General features: G+C 59.0%; 1 protein-coding gene across 1 annotated transcript; it reads left to right on the plus strand.

Moving 5' to 3' along the window:
* The first annotated feature begins 1,579 nt into the window (after positions 1 to 1,579).
* ARL8A (ADP ribosylation factor like GTPase 8A) lies at positions 1,580 to 16,792 on the plus strand. The gene is made up of 7 exons (XM_064398756.1): positions 1,580 to 1,980; positions 10,364 to 10,444; positions 11,453 to 11,526; positions 13,602 to 13,695; positions 14,830 to 14,897; positions 16,267 to 16,337; positions 16,438 to 16,792. The coding sequence occupies exons 1-7, from the start codon at positions 1,858 to 1,860 to the stop codon at positions 16,485 to 16,487; spliced, it is 561 nt and encodes a 186-aa protein (XP_064254826.1). The 5' UTR covers positions 1,580 to 1,857; the 3' UTR covers positions 16,488 to 16,792.
* The last annotated feature ends 377 nt before the right edge of the window (positions 16,793 to 17,169 follow it).

A 17,169-nucleotide genomic window follows, 5' to 3' on the forward strand; every position in this document is an offset into this window, starting at 1 on the left:
CTACAGGTCTCACAGGAACATCCTTCGAGGGAGCTGTGCCTTTGGGTTGTGTCTCGTTCTCCAGGTGGGAATTGTCAGCTTCTGTGGCATTGTTTGGGGCTCCTGGCACCCCTTACGCCCCAGTGCCACTCTGGCTGCTGGCCCCCAGCTCTCCTGCACACCCCACACCCTGCATCCCAGTCCTCCTGCACTGATCACACCCTGCACCCTCCAGTACTGCAGGACCTCTGCAACCCCAGCACCCCTGTGCCCTGCATCTCCCCCAGCCAGCCCTGCCCACACTGCCTGCACCCCTCAAACCCTGCACCCAGCACCCTCAGCATCCCTGCAGCCTGCACCTGAACCATCCCTGCACCACTGCAGCCTACACCTGAACCATCCCTGCACCCAGTACAGCCTACACCTGAACCATCCCTGCACCCAGTACAGCCTGCACCTGAACCATCCCTGTCCCCTGCACCTACTGCACCCTGCATCTGAACCATCCCTGCACTCCCTGCACCCTGCACCTGAACCATCCCTGCACCACTGCAGCCTGCACCTGAAACATCACACAGACATCACTTGGGGAAACTGAGGCCTGAGACCAAGCACAGCCTCCAAAGCAGTGAGGGGCCCACCACTGAAGAAGAGGTGCTGGCTGAGGTGCTCTCTGTGCCCATGGAGGTCCCATGGCAGCAGGTGCACCTCCCTCAGGGCTGGAGCTCCAGGTCCCCCCTCACCCGCCGGTGTTCCCCGAGCCTGGGCAGCCAGGGTCCCTGCTGGGGCCCTGCCACCCCTGGTGCCACCGTGCCACACCCTCCTTTGGATGCCCTGGGCAAGGGGCACCCTGGGCAGCTCCTGCCTTGGCCACTGGCCAGGTGCTGCCATGGCTGTACCTATGGCAGGTGACACCAGGGGGGCAGTGGGGCAGGAGGGCAGAGGGGCTCGGTCCTGCTGTGTGTGCCAGGGGTCCCAGTGGCACTCCCAGGTGTGTGGGGGGCTGGGGTGCAGGGGGGCTGGTACCGGTGGACTGGGGTGTGCCCCGTGGCACGGCTGGAAGGGCTGGTGCCAGCCGTGCCAGGGCACTGCCAGGGGTGCAGGGAATGCGCCTGCCGGTGCTGGGTGCAGTGACCAGCATAGGGGGCAGTGGGGGTGATGGAGGTGGGGTGCTGGGTGCAGGTGACCAGCACGGGGGTCACAGCAGTGATGGAGGTGGGGTGCTGGGTGCTGGGTGCAGCGGGCACCGGGTGAAGAGGCGCTGGGAGCACAGGAGGGCGGGCTGGGGGGATATGGGGGTGCAGGGGCACGGGGTGCAGGCTGCAGGGGGACTGGGGTACAGGTGTGTCGGGGCGGGCTCGGGGGGCTCTGCAGGGCTGAGGGGTGCAGCGGTACGAGGGGGCACCCCCCTCCCTCAGGCCGTACTGTGACCTGAGGAGCCCTGCGTTACCGAGGGTCGGGGTGCCGGCAGTGACCAGGGCAGGGCTGTGGGGTATTCCGGTCTGTCCGGTCTGTCCGGTCTGTCCGTCCTGTCCGGCCTGTCCCGCGCTGCAGCGGGTCCTCCGGGCCGGCAGGGGGCGCGGCAGCGGGGCGGGGCAGGCGGCGCGCGGGCCCCACCCGGTGCGGCAGCAGGGCCCGCGGCGCGCGGACAATACCGGCGGCGGCTCGGCCTCCCTCGGCTCCGCTCGGCACCGCTCGGCTCCACCCCGACTGGCCCCGCCCCGACTCGGCCTCGCTCGGCTCCACTCGGCCCCGCTCGGCCCTGCCCGGCCCGGCCGCGCTCGGCTCGGCTCGGCTCGGCCCCGCTCGGCTCGGCCCGGCCCGGCTCCGCTCGGCTCAACTCGGCCCCGCTCAGCGCGGCCCGGCCCGGCCGGCATCATGCTGGCGCTCTTCAACAAGCTGCTGGACTGGTTCCGGGCGCTGTTCTGGAAGGAGGAGATGGAGCTGACCCTGGTGGGGCTGCAGTACTCGGGCAAGACCACCTTCGTCAACGTTATCGCGGTGAGCCCGGGGGCGCCCGCATCGCCCCATCCCCGAGCGGTCACGTGCCCACCCAGGGCTTCACCCTTGGACCCCCCATTGCACCCCAGTGTACCCCCGTTGTACCCCATTGCATCCCCATGGCACCCCACTGCATCCCCACTGTACCCTATTGCATCCCCATTGCACCCCCATGGCATCCCAATTGCATCCCCATTGCATCCCCATTGCACCCCATTGCATCCCTATTGCATCCCCATGGCACCCCCACTGCATCCCAATTGCATCCCCATTGCATCCCACTGTACCCCATTGCATCCCATTGCACCCCCACTGCACCCCCATTGCACCCCTGGGTATTTCTCTGAACGTCTCTGCCCTGTCGCACCCCAGCCTGAAAATGCCTTCGGGGAGGGGGTGCAGCTGTGGGGTACAGTGTAGGCACAGTGTGGGATACAGTGTGCAGTGTGGGATGTGGGGTGCAGCAGTGGGGTACAGTATGAGGTGCAGGATGGGGTGTAGGGTACAGTGTGAGGAGCAGGGTGGGGTACAGTGTGGGGTGCAGGGTGGGGTGTAGGGTACAGTGTAGGGTACAGTGTGGGGTGCAGTGTGGGGTGTAGGGTGCAGTGTGAGGTGCAGCAGTGGGGTACAGTGTGGGTACAGTGTGAGGTGCAGTGTGGGGTGTAGGGTACAGTGTGGGGTGCAGGGTACAGTGTGGGGTGCAGGGTGGGGTGTAGGGCACAGTGTGAGGTGCAGGGTGGGGTGTAGGGTACAGTGTAGGACACAGTGTCGGGTGCAGGGTGCAGGCCCGGGGCAGCCCGGGCAAACCGCGGCGTTCTCTCCCCGCATCCCCGCAGCCGAGGCGGTGCTCGGGGCCGCAGCCGGAGCAGGCCCCGGGGCCGGGGCTGCGGCCGGTGCCGGTGCCGCTGCCCGGGCCGGGCAGTGCCCGGGGCACTGCGGGCGCTCCGCTCGCACCCGTACCAGCGGGCGCTTTGTCATCGTCGCTGCCTCCCGGGCCGCGCAGCTGGGGCCTCAGGGCGGCCCTGCCGGGCTCGGTGCCCCCGCCGCTCCTGCCTGGGCGCCGGTGTGGAGGTTTTGCCTGGCGACCCTCCCCGGGCAGCACGAGGCGCTCCGCCACAGCAGCGCGCTGGGTGCCGGCTGCTCCCGCAGCAGCGCCCGGGCGGGGCAGGGCAGCGCCCGCGGCCTCGGGCCCTGCAGCCCCGGCCTGCCCCGGCCCTGCCTCCCGCAGGGGAGCGGGAGCTGCGTCCCTGCATCCCGGCGCCCAGGGCGTGGCTCCACCCGTGGGGATGCTCGGCAGGCTCCCCCCTGGCTTTTTGGGTTGTTCTCGGCCTCTCAGTAGTGATGGTGCAAGGCGGGAGGATGCTGGAGGGTGGCTTTGGGCTGGTGCCCCCCCAGGGTTTCGTGGAGGGAGGTGGATGCAGATCCGCCCTGGTTCCCCCACTGCCTCCTGGTTGCTCTGAAGTCTGTGCCTGCCATGGCTCCAAAGCAGAGCATGTTGTTGGTGCTTGCTCAGGGTGCTGGAAGCTGCTGGGCTGTCAGAGGGGCTCATATGGAGGCTTCACTGCACTGGAGCCATGCTCTTTGGGAGGTGCTGAGGGACAAAAATGTCCTTCCTGAAGTGTCTAGGGGCAGAGAGAGGACAACCCAAAATGCTTTTCATCCTGGAGGTGATGGCATTTCTGCTCTCGAGCTGTTTTGCTGGAAGTCACTTGTCAGTGCTCCAGTCTCCAGCTGGTTCCCCCCATAAACCAGCACCAGTGTCTGGGGACAGGGAGCATTTTGGCTTTGGGGCAGTGACTCTGAGCGCCAATCCTATTTTTGGGAGACCTCTCCCCACCATTTGCGTGTTTAATATCAGTTTTTGCAATCCCATGCCGGGGTGGGATGTGGTGGTGCTATGTGTGGGCAGTTCCTGCTCTTGGTCTGCTGGGTGCTGCTGCCTGTTAAGAGCACCCAGGCTCCCTTCAAGATGGCAAAGTAATTTAGTGTTGGTTTTGATCACCCAGTTAAGCTGTGAAGGGTGATGGAACTTTATCCCAGACGTGCTGCACTGTTCTGCCTGCGCAGGGCTGGAAACCCCAAGGGCTGGTGTTCCTTGGTTCCCTGTTCCCCACATGCCTCCTGCTCTCCCAGCCACATCTGGAGCAGAGAGGGCTCACTGTGGGCTTTGTGGGGTTTGCTTCTGTGAGTAAATACTTTGTACCTGGTACTTTAACTGTGGGCAGGACCCCACTGGCAAGACCCGTGCACTGGAACTCTGCTTAGCCAGAATTGCTGGTGTAGGGAAATGGGACTTTGAGGAATTACAGCAGCTCTTGAGGTGGCTGGAGTTGGCACCATGTCCTGCTGGTCTGTCAGGTCTGTTGTGGGGTGTTTGAGACCCTCACGTGTCAGTTTGGCTCAGGGTGCTGAGTTTGGCCTCTCAAGTTATTTGGAAGGTTCAAGATTTGTGGCAGATGCACACAAAAAGGGGCACCAGCTTTTGAGAAGACATCCTGGAAAGAAGGACTTGTTGGGCACAGCGAAATAGAAGCATGGCACAGGAAATGCCAGCTTGACAGGAACTGCCTGAGAAGGTCTGGAGGCGCCTGGCTTTGGAGTGTTGCAATGGGCTTGTTGGAAGGGGAAATAGCTGTGATTTGGGCTTTGTGGGGGGATAAAATATGAACTGAAGGAGTGTGGGATTTTGGGGTGTTGGAGAGATGTCACAAGAAGCCTTTCTGGGACCGGAGCTGCTCTGGGAGGTTGGCACCATCCTTTTCCTGCAGGATTTGTAGCTGCATCTGACTGAGAAGTGGGCTCTGGTTCCCTGGAAGCTGGGTGGTTCCCTCCAGCAGCCAGGCTGTGCTTGTGCCAGGCAAGGGCTTTGCTGAAGGCAGCTGTGATCAAGGTGACTCCTCCTGGGTCACCTGCCTGGGGTGGGAACTTTGATTTTCCTGGACTTATTTTTTCTTTTCCCAGGTGTTGATAGCTGAGGCTTGAAGTCTTTCCTTCAAGGAGAAGTGAAAACTGTAGATACACACTTGGTCTTAAGCTAGTGGGCTTTTATCTGCCTTTTCTCCAGTCTGGTAGTGCCATGGATGACTCAAGGGTGTTGAGAGCTCCTGAGCAGGTGCTGGGGCCCAAAATCTGTCAGTGCAGGCCGTGGTTAGAAGAGAACATTGCTGCTTTTTAACACCACATGCTTTCTACCTGTGCTAGAGCCTTCCAAGAGAGTGAAGGCACAAGTGCTGGGTGTTGGACGTGTGGTGGAGGCTCTGGAGCACCATCCTGTGCTCCAGCCCTGCCTGGAAAGTGATTGAGACCAGTGCTGCAAGAGGAAGCATGGAGCTCCTGGAGCGAGTTCAGTGGAGGCTGTGAAGATGCTGACAGGACTGGAGCATGTCTCTGATGAGGACAGGCTGAGGGAGCTGAGGCTGTGGAGCCAAACAGACAAAAAGAGGTGGCTGAGAGGGCCCTCATCATTGTCTGTCAGTGTCTGCAGGGAGGGCTCAGAGGATGTACCAGGCTCTGCTCCCTGGGGCCCACCAATGGGACAAGAGGAATGGACAGGAGCTGATGCTCAGGAAGTTCCACCTGGATGTGAGGCAGAACTTCTTCCCTGGGCAGTGACTGAGCCATGAACAGGCTGCCCAGAGAGGTGAGGAGTCCCCTCCCTGGAGACTGTCTGGGAATAATGCTGTGCTGTGTGCTCTGGGGTGACCCTGGTTGAGCAGGGGTTTGGATCAGGTGGCCCACCGTGGTCCTGCCACCCTGCCCCATCCTGTGGAACACAGCAGCCTCGTGTTTGGCACCAGGTGGGATGGATGGGGGGCAGGTGGCCAGCTCTGCAGCAGGGCTGCTGGGGAGGCATGGCCTGGGAGTGGCTCAGGACTGCAGAGCTCAGCACCTGCTCCCAGCCCTCCTCAGAGGGATCTGACCCCTTGGCCAGCCAGCTGACCCATCTGGGCAGGATGTGCCCTGGATGAGCCTGGGAGGGAACGTGCAGCTCCAGGTGGGCAAGGTCCCCAGGGTTTGCTGGGGAGGTAGAGCAGAGAGGTGCTGAGGAAGTAGCAGGGAGATGTTGTTCTGGTGTATTTGCACCGGTCTGTCTTGACACCCACCTCTCCCAAAACTCTGGGTGTGCCCCCTGAGTGGGGTCTGGCAGGGCCAGAGTGGGTGGGAGGTGGCTGTGGGTTCTCATTCTGCCTCCAGATGCACAGCTGGGCCCTCCACAGGTATGTCTTTGCTCCTTAGCTTCATAATGCAGAAGCTGTCAGGTTTTCTGGGGGGCTTCTCCATATTCCTGGAAGAGGAGCAGAATCTGGCTGAGGCATGGTCTTGTCTTGCTGCTGCAAGCTCTGTCAACATGAGCCAAGAAAAATGGCCAGTGTGGCTTTCCTGAGATAGGATCCCAGAGTGGTTTGGGTTTGAAAGGGCCTTTAAAGATCACCTTGTCCAACACCCTTACCACTGGCATGCACATACAGGGACACTTTCCACTGGACTGGTTTGCTCCAAGCCCCATCCAGCCTGACTTTGGACATTTCCAGGGATGGGGCAGCCACAGCTTCTCTGGGTAACGTGTGCCAGGGCCTCACCTCTTACATCATAAAACATTTCTTTCTTATATTGTTTATATATAAGTTTCCCTCCTTGTTAGAGCTTGGACAGGGTTTGGCAGGGACTCAAGTGCCACATGGCAAGAGATGCCTGCAGGAGTGCCAGGCTGGGCAGTTTTGGGGATGGTCCAGGCAGTGGTGGGAGACACCCAACCTGAGGTGCCTTGGGCTCCTGCCTCTGTCCTACAAAGGGCCATACTCTGATGGAGACACAGCTGCAGAGAGCCAGGGCTGGGCTTCCAGCACTGCCATCTCTGGGGAGCAGGGCTGCAGAACAGCCAGCACTGATGTATCTAGAGCAGGTGACATCACTTCAGTGCCATCCTGTGCTGGCACAGGGTGACAGCCACCTGGCCACAGTGAGGAGCAGGGCCTGGCCACCTCAGTCCTGTGTGCTGCTCACCAGAGCAGGGAGGCTGAGGTGGCTTCTCTGCATGTGCCAGCAAGCCGAGGCCCTGGGTCCTGTCTAGGCCAGGGGTGATGCTGAAGTGGCAGCTGATGTGGTGTCCATGTGCATGTGTCAGGATGGGCTCAGCATGAGCTGGGGGCATGCTTGCCCTGGCAAAAGCTGAATTCTGACCTCCTCTCCCAGTGACCCAACTGGAAAGTGTTGGGGCAGGGCACCAAGGCAGAGTGGTTTGGGCAGAGCAGTGGGTGACCGTGGCAAAACCAGTAATGAACTGGAGTCTGTAAAGACCTGATCTGCCATTTGTGGCCACAAAATCCATCTTGCCTGCAACAATTTTTCTGCTTCCCAGTGGAATTGGGTTGGACTCAATGATCTTGAAGGTCTCTTCCAACCTAGTGATCCTGTGAACTCTGTGAATTCTGTTCTTAAGCAATTGGTGTGGCTTGGCATCATCTTCAGAGTGAGCATGGATACTATGCCCATTACATAACCAAAATTTGGGGGAAAAGTGTGTCCAGTGAAGCTTTTGCTTGTCTCCATCCGGGTGCCCCCTGCTTTCCTGGCAGTGGAGCTGTGGATGGCTGGACCCTGCAGGGAGTTGAAAATATGTTGAAGGCATCAGCATCAGGGGTAGTAGGAGAGGGAAGAGGAAATCTGTGTTTCCACCACTGAGAGCTGCTTTCAGAGATCAGCTGATGCAGGATGAGCTGACAGAGGAGGAGCACGTGCAAGATGCTTCTGTGGGTGCTGGGACAGCAGGGAGCACGTGGGAGCCGTGCTGGAGCACAGTGCCTTGCATTCCCTGCTCAGCCTGTTCTGGACAGCTCAGGTAGTTTTATTTTGGCCCCTTGGCCTGGACAGCCTGGAGGCAGGTGCTGCAGTGGGAAAGGGATTTGGGGCAGGGAGCAAGGCTGTGGTCACTTACACAGACATGCTCATGCTCTGTCCCACCCGTGGAGGAAAGAAGAGGTGACTTCTGGCTCCTGCAGCTCACCCCTTCCTGGAAGAAACTTCTATCACATGGGAACCTTATCTTGTATGGCTTTTGCACAGCCAGCAGATCCCATGATGTGGTCTGTAATCCCTGAGGGAACGCTGCAGCTTCCAAGAGCTCTTCAGCAAATGCAGTCTGTGCCCACTGATCAAAGCCTGAGAATTCCTTTGTTTCATAGAGCTCACTTGTGTGTTGAACTCAGTCCATAGGCGATGTCCCTGTGGATCCCTGCCTGCTTCCCCTCCTGTCCCCATGCCCTTCCTCACAGTTCTTTCTGGGTGCAGCATGGGCTGAACACCCCTAGACTGCTGGCTTTTGCTGCTGAATGCAAAAGGGATGTGAAAAAGGGAAGCAGGGTGTATTGCAAAGCCTTTGGAAGAGGTCAGGAAAACCCTGGGGACTTGCTGGTGTGGTGCATCTGGAGGAGCCATAGGCTCAACCAGACACAAAAATATGTTTATGACAAAATAGCATAAACTGACTTCCTGTTTGAGGTTTGTGTTAACTAAGAGAAAAGCCCTCAAGAAACTGAGGATTTTAGGGCAGTAAAGACCTGCTAGGATGAGTTTGGCCATGGTTGGTGGTTCCTGCAGGTTTCTGGCACTGATGGCTGAAATCCCCAAGGCTGCACTATCCTGGTTGTCAAACATTCTGCCCTGCTGGCTCCTCAGCATTCCCCAGCATGGCCTCCCCCCAGGATGCATTTATGGGTCATGAGCCTGGTCTGAGTGCCAGGGAAGCTGCTGGAGGTGAAGGCTGTGCCATCTCCTGTCTCCTGCCCCAGAGCTGCCACATCCCAGCTGGGACTGCCTGTGATGTCCCTCTGTGCCTGTCCTGCAGCCTTGGGGCTTGAGCAGCACACTGGGGTGGGCTTTGCCAGACTGTTAGAGATGAGTGATGGGATGGTGGCTCTCACTGAAGGGTGAACATTATGTGTGTGTTAAGAGAAGTTCTGTAGATGTAGAGTTGTGTTACTGTGATGTGTCCCCCCCTCACTGTTATCATGGGCTGGCCTCGGTACTCGGGGCATTTGGGAGGGTTGGCTCGTTACTGTGGCAACACCTGAGCTCCAGCCAAGGTGTGAGAAAGTGATCTGCACCCCTGGGCAGCAGGGAAGGGGTTAACTGACAGGACTTTAGGGGGTCTAGAGGTATAAAAGGAGGAGCATCCATCTTGAAGATGAGCACATGGCTGGTAGTCACGGGGGCTCCCAGCACTGTAATTTTTCCTTATTTAGTAATTTTGTTGTATTTTTGTTAAGGTTTAATAAACCTTTAACATTTTAAAAGGGAGGGTCATTTCTCACCAGACCCCTTGGTGTGGTGCTGTGCACGTGGGTTCATGAGCCAGCATCAGCAGAGGGATGGCTCCTGCTCACTGCCCCAACAAGCCTGACCAGCAGGGCTGGGCTGCTGCAGCCCCGCAGGGATCTCATGCATCTGATGCATAAACTCAACAGACACTGGAGCAGCTCTGGGGGCAGGAGGAAGCTCTGTGATCCCCAAGTCACCCAGCACAGGCAGGATGCAGAACTGGAGGAGCAGTGCAGACAGCTCTTGCCTGAAAGCAGAAGTCAGTCTGGTTTGAGCTGGGCCATAAGTGATCCAAAGCACAAAACGTGCTGGTGCCCTCAGGACCTGCAGCTGGGAAGGAGCTGGAGCAGGAGGTGGCTCCCTGGCCGGGGAGCCCAGCCTGAAACCCTGGGGGTCCTTCCAGGGCTGCCTCACCAGAGGTCACTGCAGAGGAGCAAGGTCTCAGCCTCCTCCACAAAGGGTTTGAGAGAGCTGGGATGGGAATGCCCCAGCCCACCAGGCAACAGCATGTCCAGGGCTGAGGTGGCATCTGGCTGCAGGGTTGGGGGCTGCACTGGGGCACCCAGGGCACCTGTGCCCATTGCAGCAGTCACAGTGTCCTGGTTTAGGAATGTATTCCCCACTTTAGTTCTCCCACTGGTGTTGGGTGTTGGCTGCCTCTTGCTTCCCCTTCCCCCTCCAACTGGAAGCACAAAAGGCAAAGATGATGGGTTGAGATAAGAGCAATTTACTAGAAACAGCAAGAAGACAATAAGAGCAACACTACTAATAACAAAAGTGTACAAAGAGAGGGTGATTTACATGCAAAATGCTCACCAAGCCCTGCACAACAACACAATGGCTTCCCTCTGCCCACCAGGCTTTCTCCCAGCTGGAAAAGAACAACATTCCCATAGTCCTGGTGGCACCGTGTCTGCTGGGCTCTGTGCTGCTGGCATGGACCTGCAGGAGGGCTGCACCGTGCCCAGGGCAGGGCTGGCAGAGCCCTTGGGTTACACCAGGCTGTCAGCCTTGCTGCCCTGCCATTCCTCTGCCTCCTAACGCTGTCTGCCCTTGTTCCTTGCAGTCAGGACAGTTCAATGAGGACATGATCCCGACAGTGGGTTTCAACATGAGGAAGATCACCAAAGGCAATGTTACCATAAAGGTAAGGTGCAGTTGTTACTGCTGGTGAGGGCTCTTGGGATGAAAGGTGAAGGTGAGGGAGGTTGGTGGCTCTTCTGCTGGAGGTGGAAGAATTCCAGGGATCCCAGCTGCAGCTCACAGAATAGAAGCATAGCAGCATTAGGGTGGAAAGTCCCTTTAAGATGAAGTTCAACCTGGAGTGACATGTTCACCACTAAACTGTGTCTCCAAGTGCCACATCCATGTGTTTTGTTAACATTCCCAGGGATTGTGATTCCACCTCCTGGAAGTGAAAGATTTGCCCTGTTAGGGTCCTGTAGGAACCCACCAGAGGAGGTGGTGGGAAGGGCTGTAGGAGATCCAGACTTGTGCAGTGAGAGCCAGTCTGGGCTGCAAGGCTGGAGCTTAGGGTTGAGCTGCAAAGCTGGAGGTTTCCTTGTATCTCTGGCTTGCTGGTGGGGATTTCTGGATGTGGTCAGTGCTGAAAATAACAGGTCATGGCTTGCAGTGGTGGTCTCTGCCTTGGGAGCAGAGGAGGAGGAGGCTTCTACCTGGATTTTTTGAGGGCCCGGGGTTGTACTGGGAAATAGCTGTTGACAGGCTTGAAAAGCTGACTGGGGCATCTCTGGCTGATGCAGGAACACTTGGGAGTGTGCTGAGTGTTCTTAAATGGGAAATGCCTCAGGGAAATGGCAGCAGGTGTGATGGGCATGGGGAGGAGCACCCAGCTTGGGCCAGGGGTCCCTCTGTGCCAGCAGAGGCACACACAGGGGGATTCAGCATCCTCCAGCTCCCCTTCCTGAGGTTTGTCCCTTCTTTATCAAGCCAGGAGCTCCTCCTGAGGTTTGAGCTGAGGAGGAGAGGATGGGGGTGGGTTTGGTGCACGGCCAGAATGCCCCAGGTGGCCACATGGGGAGGAATGGTGTTGGGCAGGAGTGTGGGGTGCTGAGCATGGTGCCAGGGTAACGGTGCCAGGGTAACGCTGCCAGGGTAACAGTGCCAGGGTAACGCTGCCATCTCCCTGTCACAGCTCTGGGACATCGGGGGCCAGCCGCGGTTCCGCAGCATGTGGGAGCGATACTGCCGTGGAGTGAGTGCCATCGTGTGAGTATCCCAGAGCCCTGCTGTCCCCCTGCTGCTGCTGCTGCTGCTGCTGGGCCTTGCCAGGGGAGGGGGCATCACCCACCCCGGGCTGCTGGGGTGCCTTTGCTGCCCGAGCTGGAATCACTGAATCATCGTGGAGTCGTGAAGGCTGGAAAAGGCCTCTAAGATCATGAAGTCCAACCATTAACCCAACACCACCATATTCACCACTAGACTATGTCCCCAGATGGTTTTTGAACACCTCCAGGGGTGGTGACTCTACCACTGCCCTGAGCAGCCTGTGTCAGGGCCCGGCCACCCTTCTAGGGAAGAAATTTTCCCTAATATCCAACCTAAACCTCCCCTGGTCCAACTTGAGGGCATTTCTTCTGGTGCTGTTGCTTGTTTCCTGGGAGGAGAGCCCGACCCCCACCTGGCTTCACCCTCCTGTTGGGGAATTGGAGAGACAAGAAGGTCCCCCCTGAGCCTCCTTATTTCCAGATAGTTCTCCAGGGGACTGATGTCTACATGGACTTTGAGCAAAGGACAACCAGGTCCCTCCAGCTGTGCCAGACCCTCCTCTTCCCTTCCAGCATTCCCCAGTCCAGCTCTGCTCCTCAAATCTCCCCCTTCCAGGCTCCCATGCACCCTCTGTGCTGGCTGCTCACCGCAGGGCTGAGCACACCCGGTCATGGAGCTCAGCCCTTCCCACAGGAGAGGCTGCTTTCCAGGTCAGGATGTTTATGTGCTGCCAGATAAATCTTGTGCTGAGAGCAGGAGTCTCACCCGCTGCTGAGTCAGCAAATCTGAGTGTCCCTGGGTGTCCCCTGCTTGCAAACAGTGCAGGAAAAGCAGTCCCAGGGAGTCCAGGCTGGGGGTGAGCATGGCCAGGCACTCATGGGAAGCAGCTTGCCTATTCCAAAGGACAAATGCTGATCTTGGGACACCATGCTGGGGTTACTTAAACCCAGTCAGAAAATGAGATTTATGGGATCTTTCCCAAGTGACCATCCCTTGAGATTTGGAGGACTGCTTTCTGTGCTGCCCTTCCCAGTGTGGTACTGCTTGTTCTGCATATTGGGACATGGCCTTGGACCTGCAGAAGCGTTTTTATTACACTTTTTATTACAGTGAGCTTTTCTGGAAATGACAGAATCTCTGTCCTTTCACTCCTTTTGCTGCCTCCTTCCATAATGTCGTAATTTTGGCCCATGTGGTTGTCAGGAAGCAAAAGGACCTGTCAGCATCCAGGTCACACTCCAGTCTGCCCTCATCACATCGAGCTGTGTCAGGTCCCTTTCCCTTTGCTCGCAGCTCTCCCCCATGCCCAGCATGCCAAGGGCTGGGGCAGTCCCTGGGGGTGTTTTTCCCTCTTAGCACAGCGTTCCCATTTTCCTGTGTTAAGCACTTTAGTAGTTAGTAGCTCTTTTCCCATTTTTAAATAACTCCCCAAAGCCTGACGAGCTGGTGTTTCTCACTCCTCTCCCAGCTTCTTGAGCTTTGAAATCAAGGCTGCTTTGGTCGGTTCCTCACCCAAGTTTTGGCTTCACTGACATCATTTGCAGGATAGAAGTTGGCCTTTAAGAACAAAATCCTTTCCCAAATCTCCCTCTCTGCTCAGAGAAGCATTGGTTACCACCAGCTTCACATCCACGTGCTCCATGGCCCCTCCCAGAACTACCCCATCAATGGGATGGGGAGGTCCTTCCCCTTCTTGGGTCATTGTCACCTCTGCATCCTCAGCTTCTCCTGCCTTCTCTGCTTCTCCTGTGTGCCTACATGGAGCTGCCATGTGCATGTTGTTGGAGACAATGTGTGTCCTGCAGTTCTCCTGCCTGGCCTTCCCTCGCCCGGCCTGTCGCTGCTGTCAGCAGGGACACACCTGAGAGACAAGGGTGAGGTGTTCCCCTGCTCCCCTGGGAGACATGAGGGGCTCTCAGCTCCACAGCCATCCTTGGGAAGAGGTGGAAGGATCTGGCCCAGTTCCCAGTGGGGGCAGTGAGCTGCCATGGGAGGAGGTTTGGGGGTGGCACGGCCCTCAGCACAGCACGAGGCCACGGAGGCACCTGTGCTCAGGGCTGTCCCTTCCCTTGCAGGTACATGGTGGATGCTGCTGACCAGGAGAAGATTGAGGCCTCGAAGAACGAGCTGCACAACCTGCTTGACAAGCCACAGCTGCAGGGCATCCCGGTGAGCTGGTGCCTCAGTCGTGGTCCCCAGGCTGGCACTGCCAGCGCTTGCAGGGCAGATTCAGGGAGGGGCTCCCCTTCCTTGGAGGCATCACTTCCCTGCTGCACTCCTGGGGGAGCCAGCTGGGACAGTGACACTTCTAGGTCAGAACTGGGCCAAGCAACACAGAGGGATCTTTAGGGCAGAGAGCACAGATCAGGCTCCTGGGTGAAATCTGTCCTCTCACATGGATTTGCACCTGATTTGAGGTGTGACAGAAAGGTGCTGTCTCCTGTGAGAGGGGCTGCTGGGCTGGGACATGTGGGACATGGGGCTGGGACATGTGGGACATGGGGCTGGGACATGTGCACGAGGTGGGACAATGGGCTGGGACATGTGCACGAGGTGGGACATGTCACAGGTATGCTGTACCTGTGGGTGGGCTGTGCACCCAAATCAGCATCCTTTGAAAGGAGCTAACTAAACATCTTGCCACGGATCCCCAGTGCCCACTGGCAGCTGAATGAAGCTGCTGACATGCCAGGCTGCGGTTGCAGGGCTCTGAAGGCTCTCCTGAGAGCACGGCTGCTGATTGGAAGCGGGGTGGGGAGATGCTCACCCTGTGCTGCTGCAGAGCCCGGCCCAGCGCGGCAGCCCCGGCTCGGCACCGCCCTGTCAGGTGACAGTCACATGGAGGGACAAACCAGTCCTGCCGGGAGAGAGCCGGGCTGGCACAAGCTGCTGATCCTGGTTTGGGCTGGCTGCCTGCACAGTGGGTCCTGCCCAGCATCTCGGGCTTGCTCCTGCTGGATGGATGCAGTCAGTGTTGGCCATTTCACTGGACTTCAGCTCAGAGACAGCGAGAGGCTCCTGGGAGGATGTCCTGGGTGGCACAGCAATGCTGGTGCCCTCCAGAGAGGAGGAGCTGTGGGGCCATGCCCGCACTGGGAGCAGGGAGTGCACAGGAGATGCTGTGTACACTAATTAAGGCAGTTAATTGAAGTGCTCTGCCTCCTGAGTGCTGCTGAAGGGGGTTTCTGTCTGGGACATCCTAGGGGAGTAGCCAGGGCTGTCTGGTGCCACAAGCAGGCTCTGCTTCTGAGTGGCAGGAGCAGGTGGCCAGGTGCTTCAGGTGTCCCCTGTCCTGCCCTGCAGGTCCTCGTCCTGGGGAACAAGCGGGACCTGCCCGGTGCCTTGGATGAGAAGGAGCTCATTGAGAAGATGTAAGTGTGCCAGTGTGCCCCGGGGGCACAGGGGTATGACACGGTGTGCCAGTGTCCCCCTGGGGCACAGGGGTGTGACACGGTGTGCCAGTGTCCCCCTGGGGCACAGGGGTGTGACACGGTGTGCCAGTGTGCCCCTGGGGCACAGGGGTGTGACACGGTGTGCCAGTGTGCCCCGGGGGCACAGGGGTGTGACACGGTGTGCCAGTGTCCCCCTGGGGCACAGGGGTGTGACACAGTGTGCCAGTGTCCCCCTGGGGCACAGGGGTGTGACACGGTGTGCCAGTGTCCCCCTGGGGCACAGGGGTGTGACACAGTGTGCCAGTGTCCCCCTGGGGCACAGGGGTGTGACACGGTGTGCCAGTGTGCCCCTGGGGCACAGGGGTGTGACACAATGTGCCAGTGTCCCCCTGGGGCACAGGGGTGTGACACGGTGTGCCAGTGTGCCCCTGGGGCACAGGGGTGTGACACAATGTGCCAGTGTCCCCCTGGGGCACAGGGGTGTGACACAGTGTGCCAGTGTCCCCCTGGGGCACAGGGGTGTGACACGGTGTGCCAGTGTGCCCCTGGGGCACAGGGGTGTGACACAATGTGCCAGTGTCCCCCTGGGGCACAGGGGTGTGACACAGTGACCCGCGGGCACAGGGGTGTGACACAGTGTGACCCCAGGCACAGGGCTGTGACACAGTGACCCCTCCCTGTTCTGCCATGTCCCCCCCAGCACGGTTGCCCATCTGGGGTGGCACAGTGGGCCTGGGGTGGCTGGCAGAGATGAGTGGCTGAGCATGTCTGGGGTGACGCCTTGTGGAGACACAGAGGAGCCGGAGCCACCGGTGCCAGGGCTGGGTGCCACGTGCCACATGGTGGCGTGGGGGCCCGGCACAGCGTGGCACTGGCTGCTGGAGCTGCTCTGCCCCAGATACTGCCCTGGACAGTGGCACTGGGCTCCTCCACAGGGGGAATCTGGATGCTGCACTGACTGACAGCATTTCCTCCCCTTCCATCTCTCAGAGCATCTCTGCACTGTGCAGCTCCCAGGCTGCCAGCCCTGTGCCACTCCTAAAACCTCCCTGCACCATCTGGCTGCAGGGCTGGAGGGACCTATGGAATTTGGTGGCCAGGGTCTCCCTGGGATCGGGTCCCTCCTGCCCTGTCACAGCCCCCCCTCCCAGAGCAGCCCTGCCCCTCAGGCATGGAGCCATGGTGCTCTCTCCTGACCCACCCACAGCCCCTGGGGAGCTGCTGCCCCTCCACTGTGCCCTGTCTCAGAGACAGAGTCCAGAGAGACCCTTCAGGAGCTGCCTGGGGTGTCTGCCATGGCACCCCACACAGCTCAGAGTGTGCAGCCAGGCTTGCTCCCTTCCCACAGGAACCTCTCAGCCATCCAGGACCGAGAGATCTGTTGCTATTCCATCTCCTGCAAAGAAAAGGACAACATTGGTGAGTGCTGTGGGCTGGGGTCACGGGGGGGTGTTTGCCTGGGAACAGGGGGAGGTGACAGCCAGGGACAGAGGCTGTAAGTGTCCCCTTGCCTCTGCAGACATCACCCTACAGTGGCTTATCCAGCACTCGAAGTCCAGGCGAAGCTGAGGTCCCGCGGGCCTGGCTCGGATTGGGAAGATGCCATTGTCCAAGCCCATGCCCCTCTCTCCTGCTCTGTCCCTCCAGCTCTCTCTCTAGATGGGTATTTTTAGGGGACCCCAGACTCTGCTGACATTGGGGCAGAGTCCTTGTTTTTATTGTAAAGAAGATGTCTGACTGCCCTCCTCTCCCCCTTCCTCTCCTGCCCCCTTCCTCCATTTTGGCACTGTTCTGTTGTTGTCTGTGTATACAGTATATATATATGTATATATATTTTAATTTTTTAATTTAAGGGATAGTGCTGTTATTAAATTGGGCCCTGTGAGCAGTAGGAAAGCTGGGGCTCCCCAAGGCCAGCCAAGGGTCAGTGCTGGGAGGAGGAGGAGGGTGGTAGCAGAAGGCAGCCCGTGGGGATGGGGCTGTGCCAGCTGCAGGCAGGTCCCCTGGGGCTCCCTTTTCCCTTCTCTGGGTGTCCTGCTGCTGCCTCCAGGCAGAGACCACCCTGGGGTGTTAGGGGTGCCCACCTTGCCCTGCCTGCCTCAGGTTTGGGGGGTGGGGGGGGACGTGTCAATGCCACCTGCAGGCTCCTCACCCCTCCAGGGGACAGGGATTAGCCACAAGCCACTGCCATCAGCCTCCCCCTGCTGCCTCCACTTCCCCAGCTTCTCTTTGGGGTTCAGGGCCACTTGTC

The sequence above is a fragment of the Passer domesticus genome, chromosome 25 (assembly GCF_036417665.1).
Source record: "Passer domesticus isolate bPasDom1 chromosome 25, bPasDom1.hap1, whole genome shotgun sequence".
NCBI lineage: Eukaryota > Metazoa > Chordata > Aves > Passeriformes > Passeridae > Passer > Passer domesticus.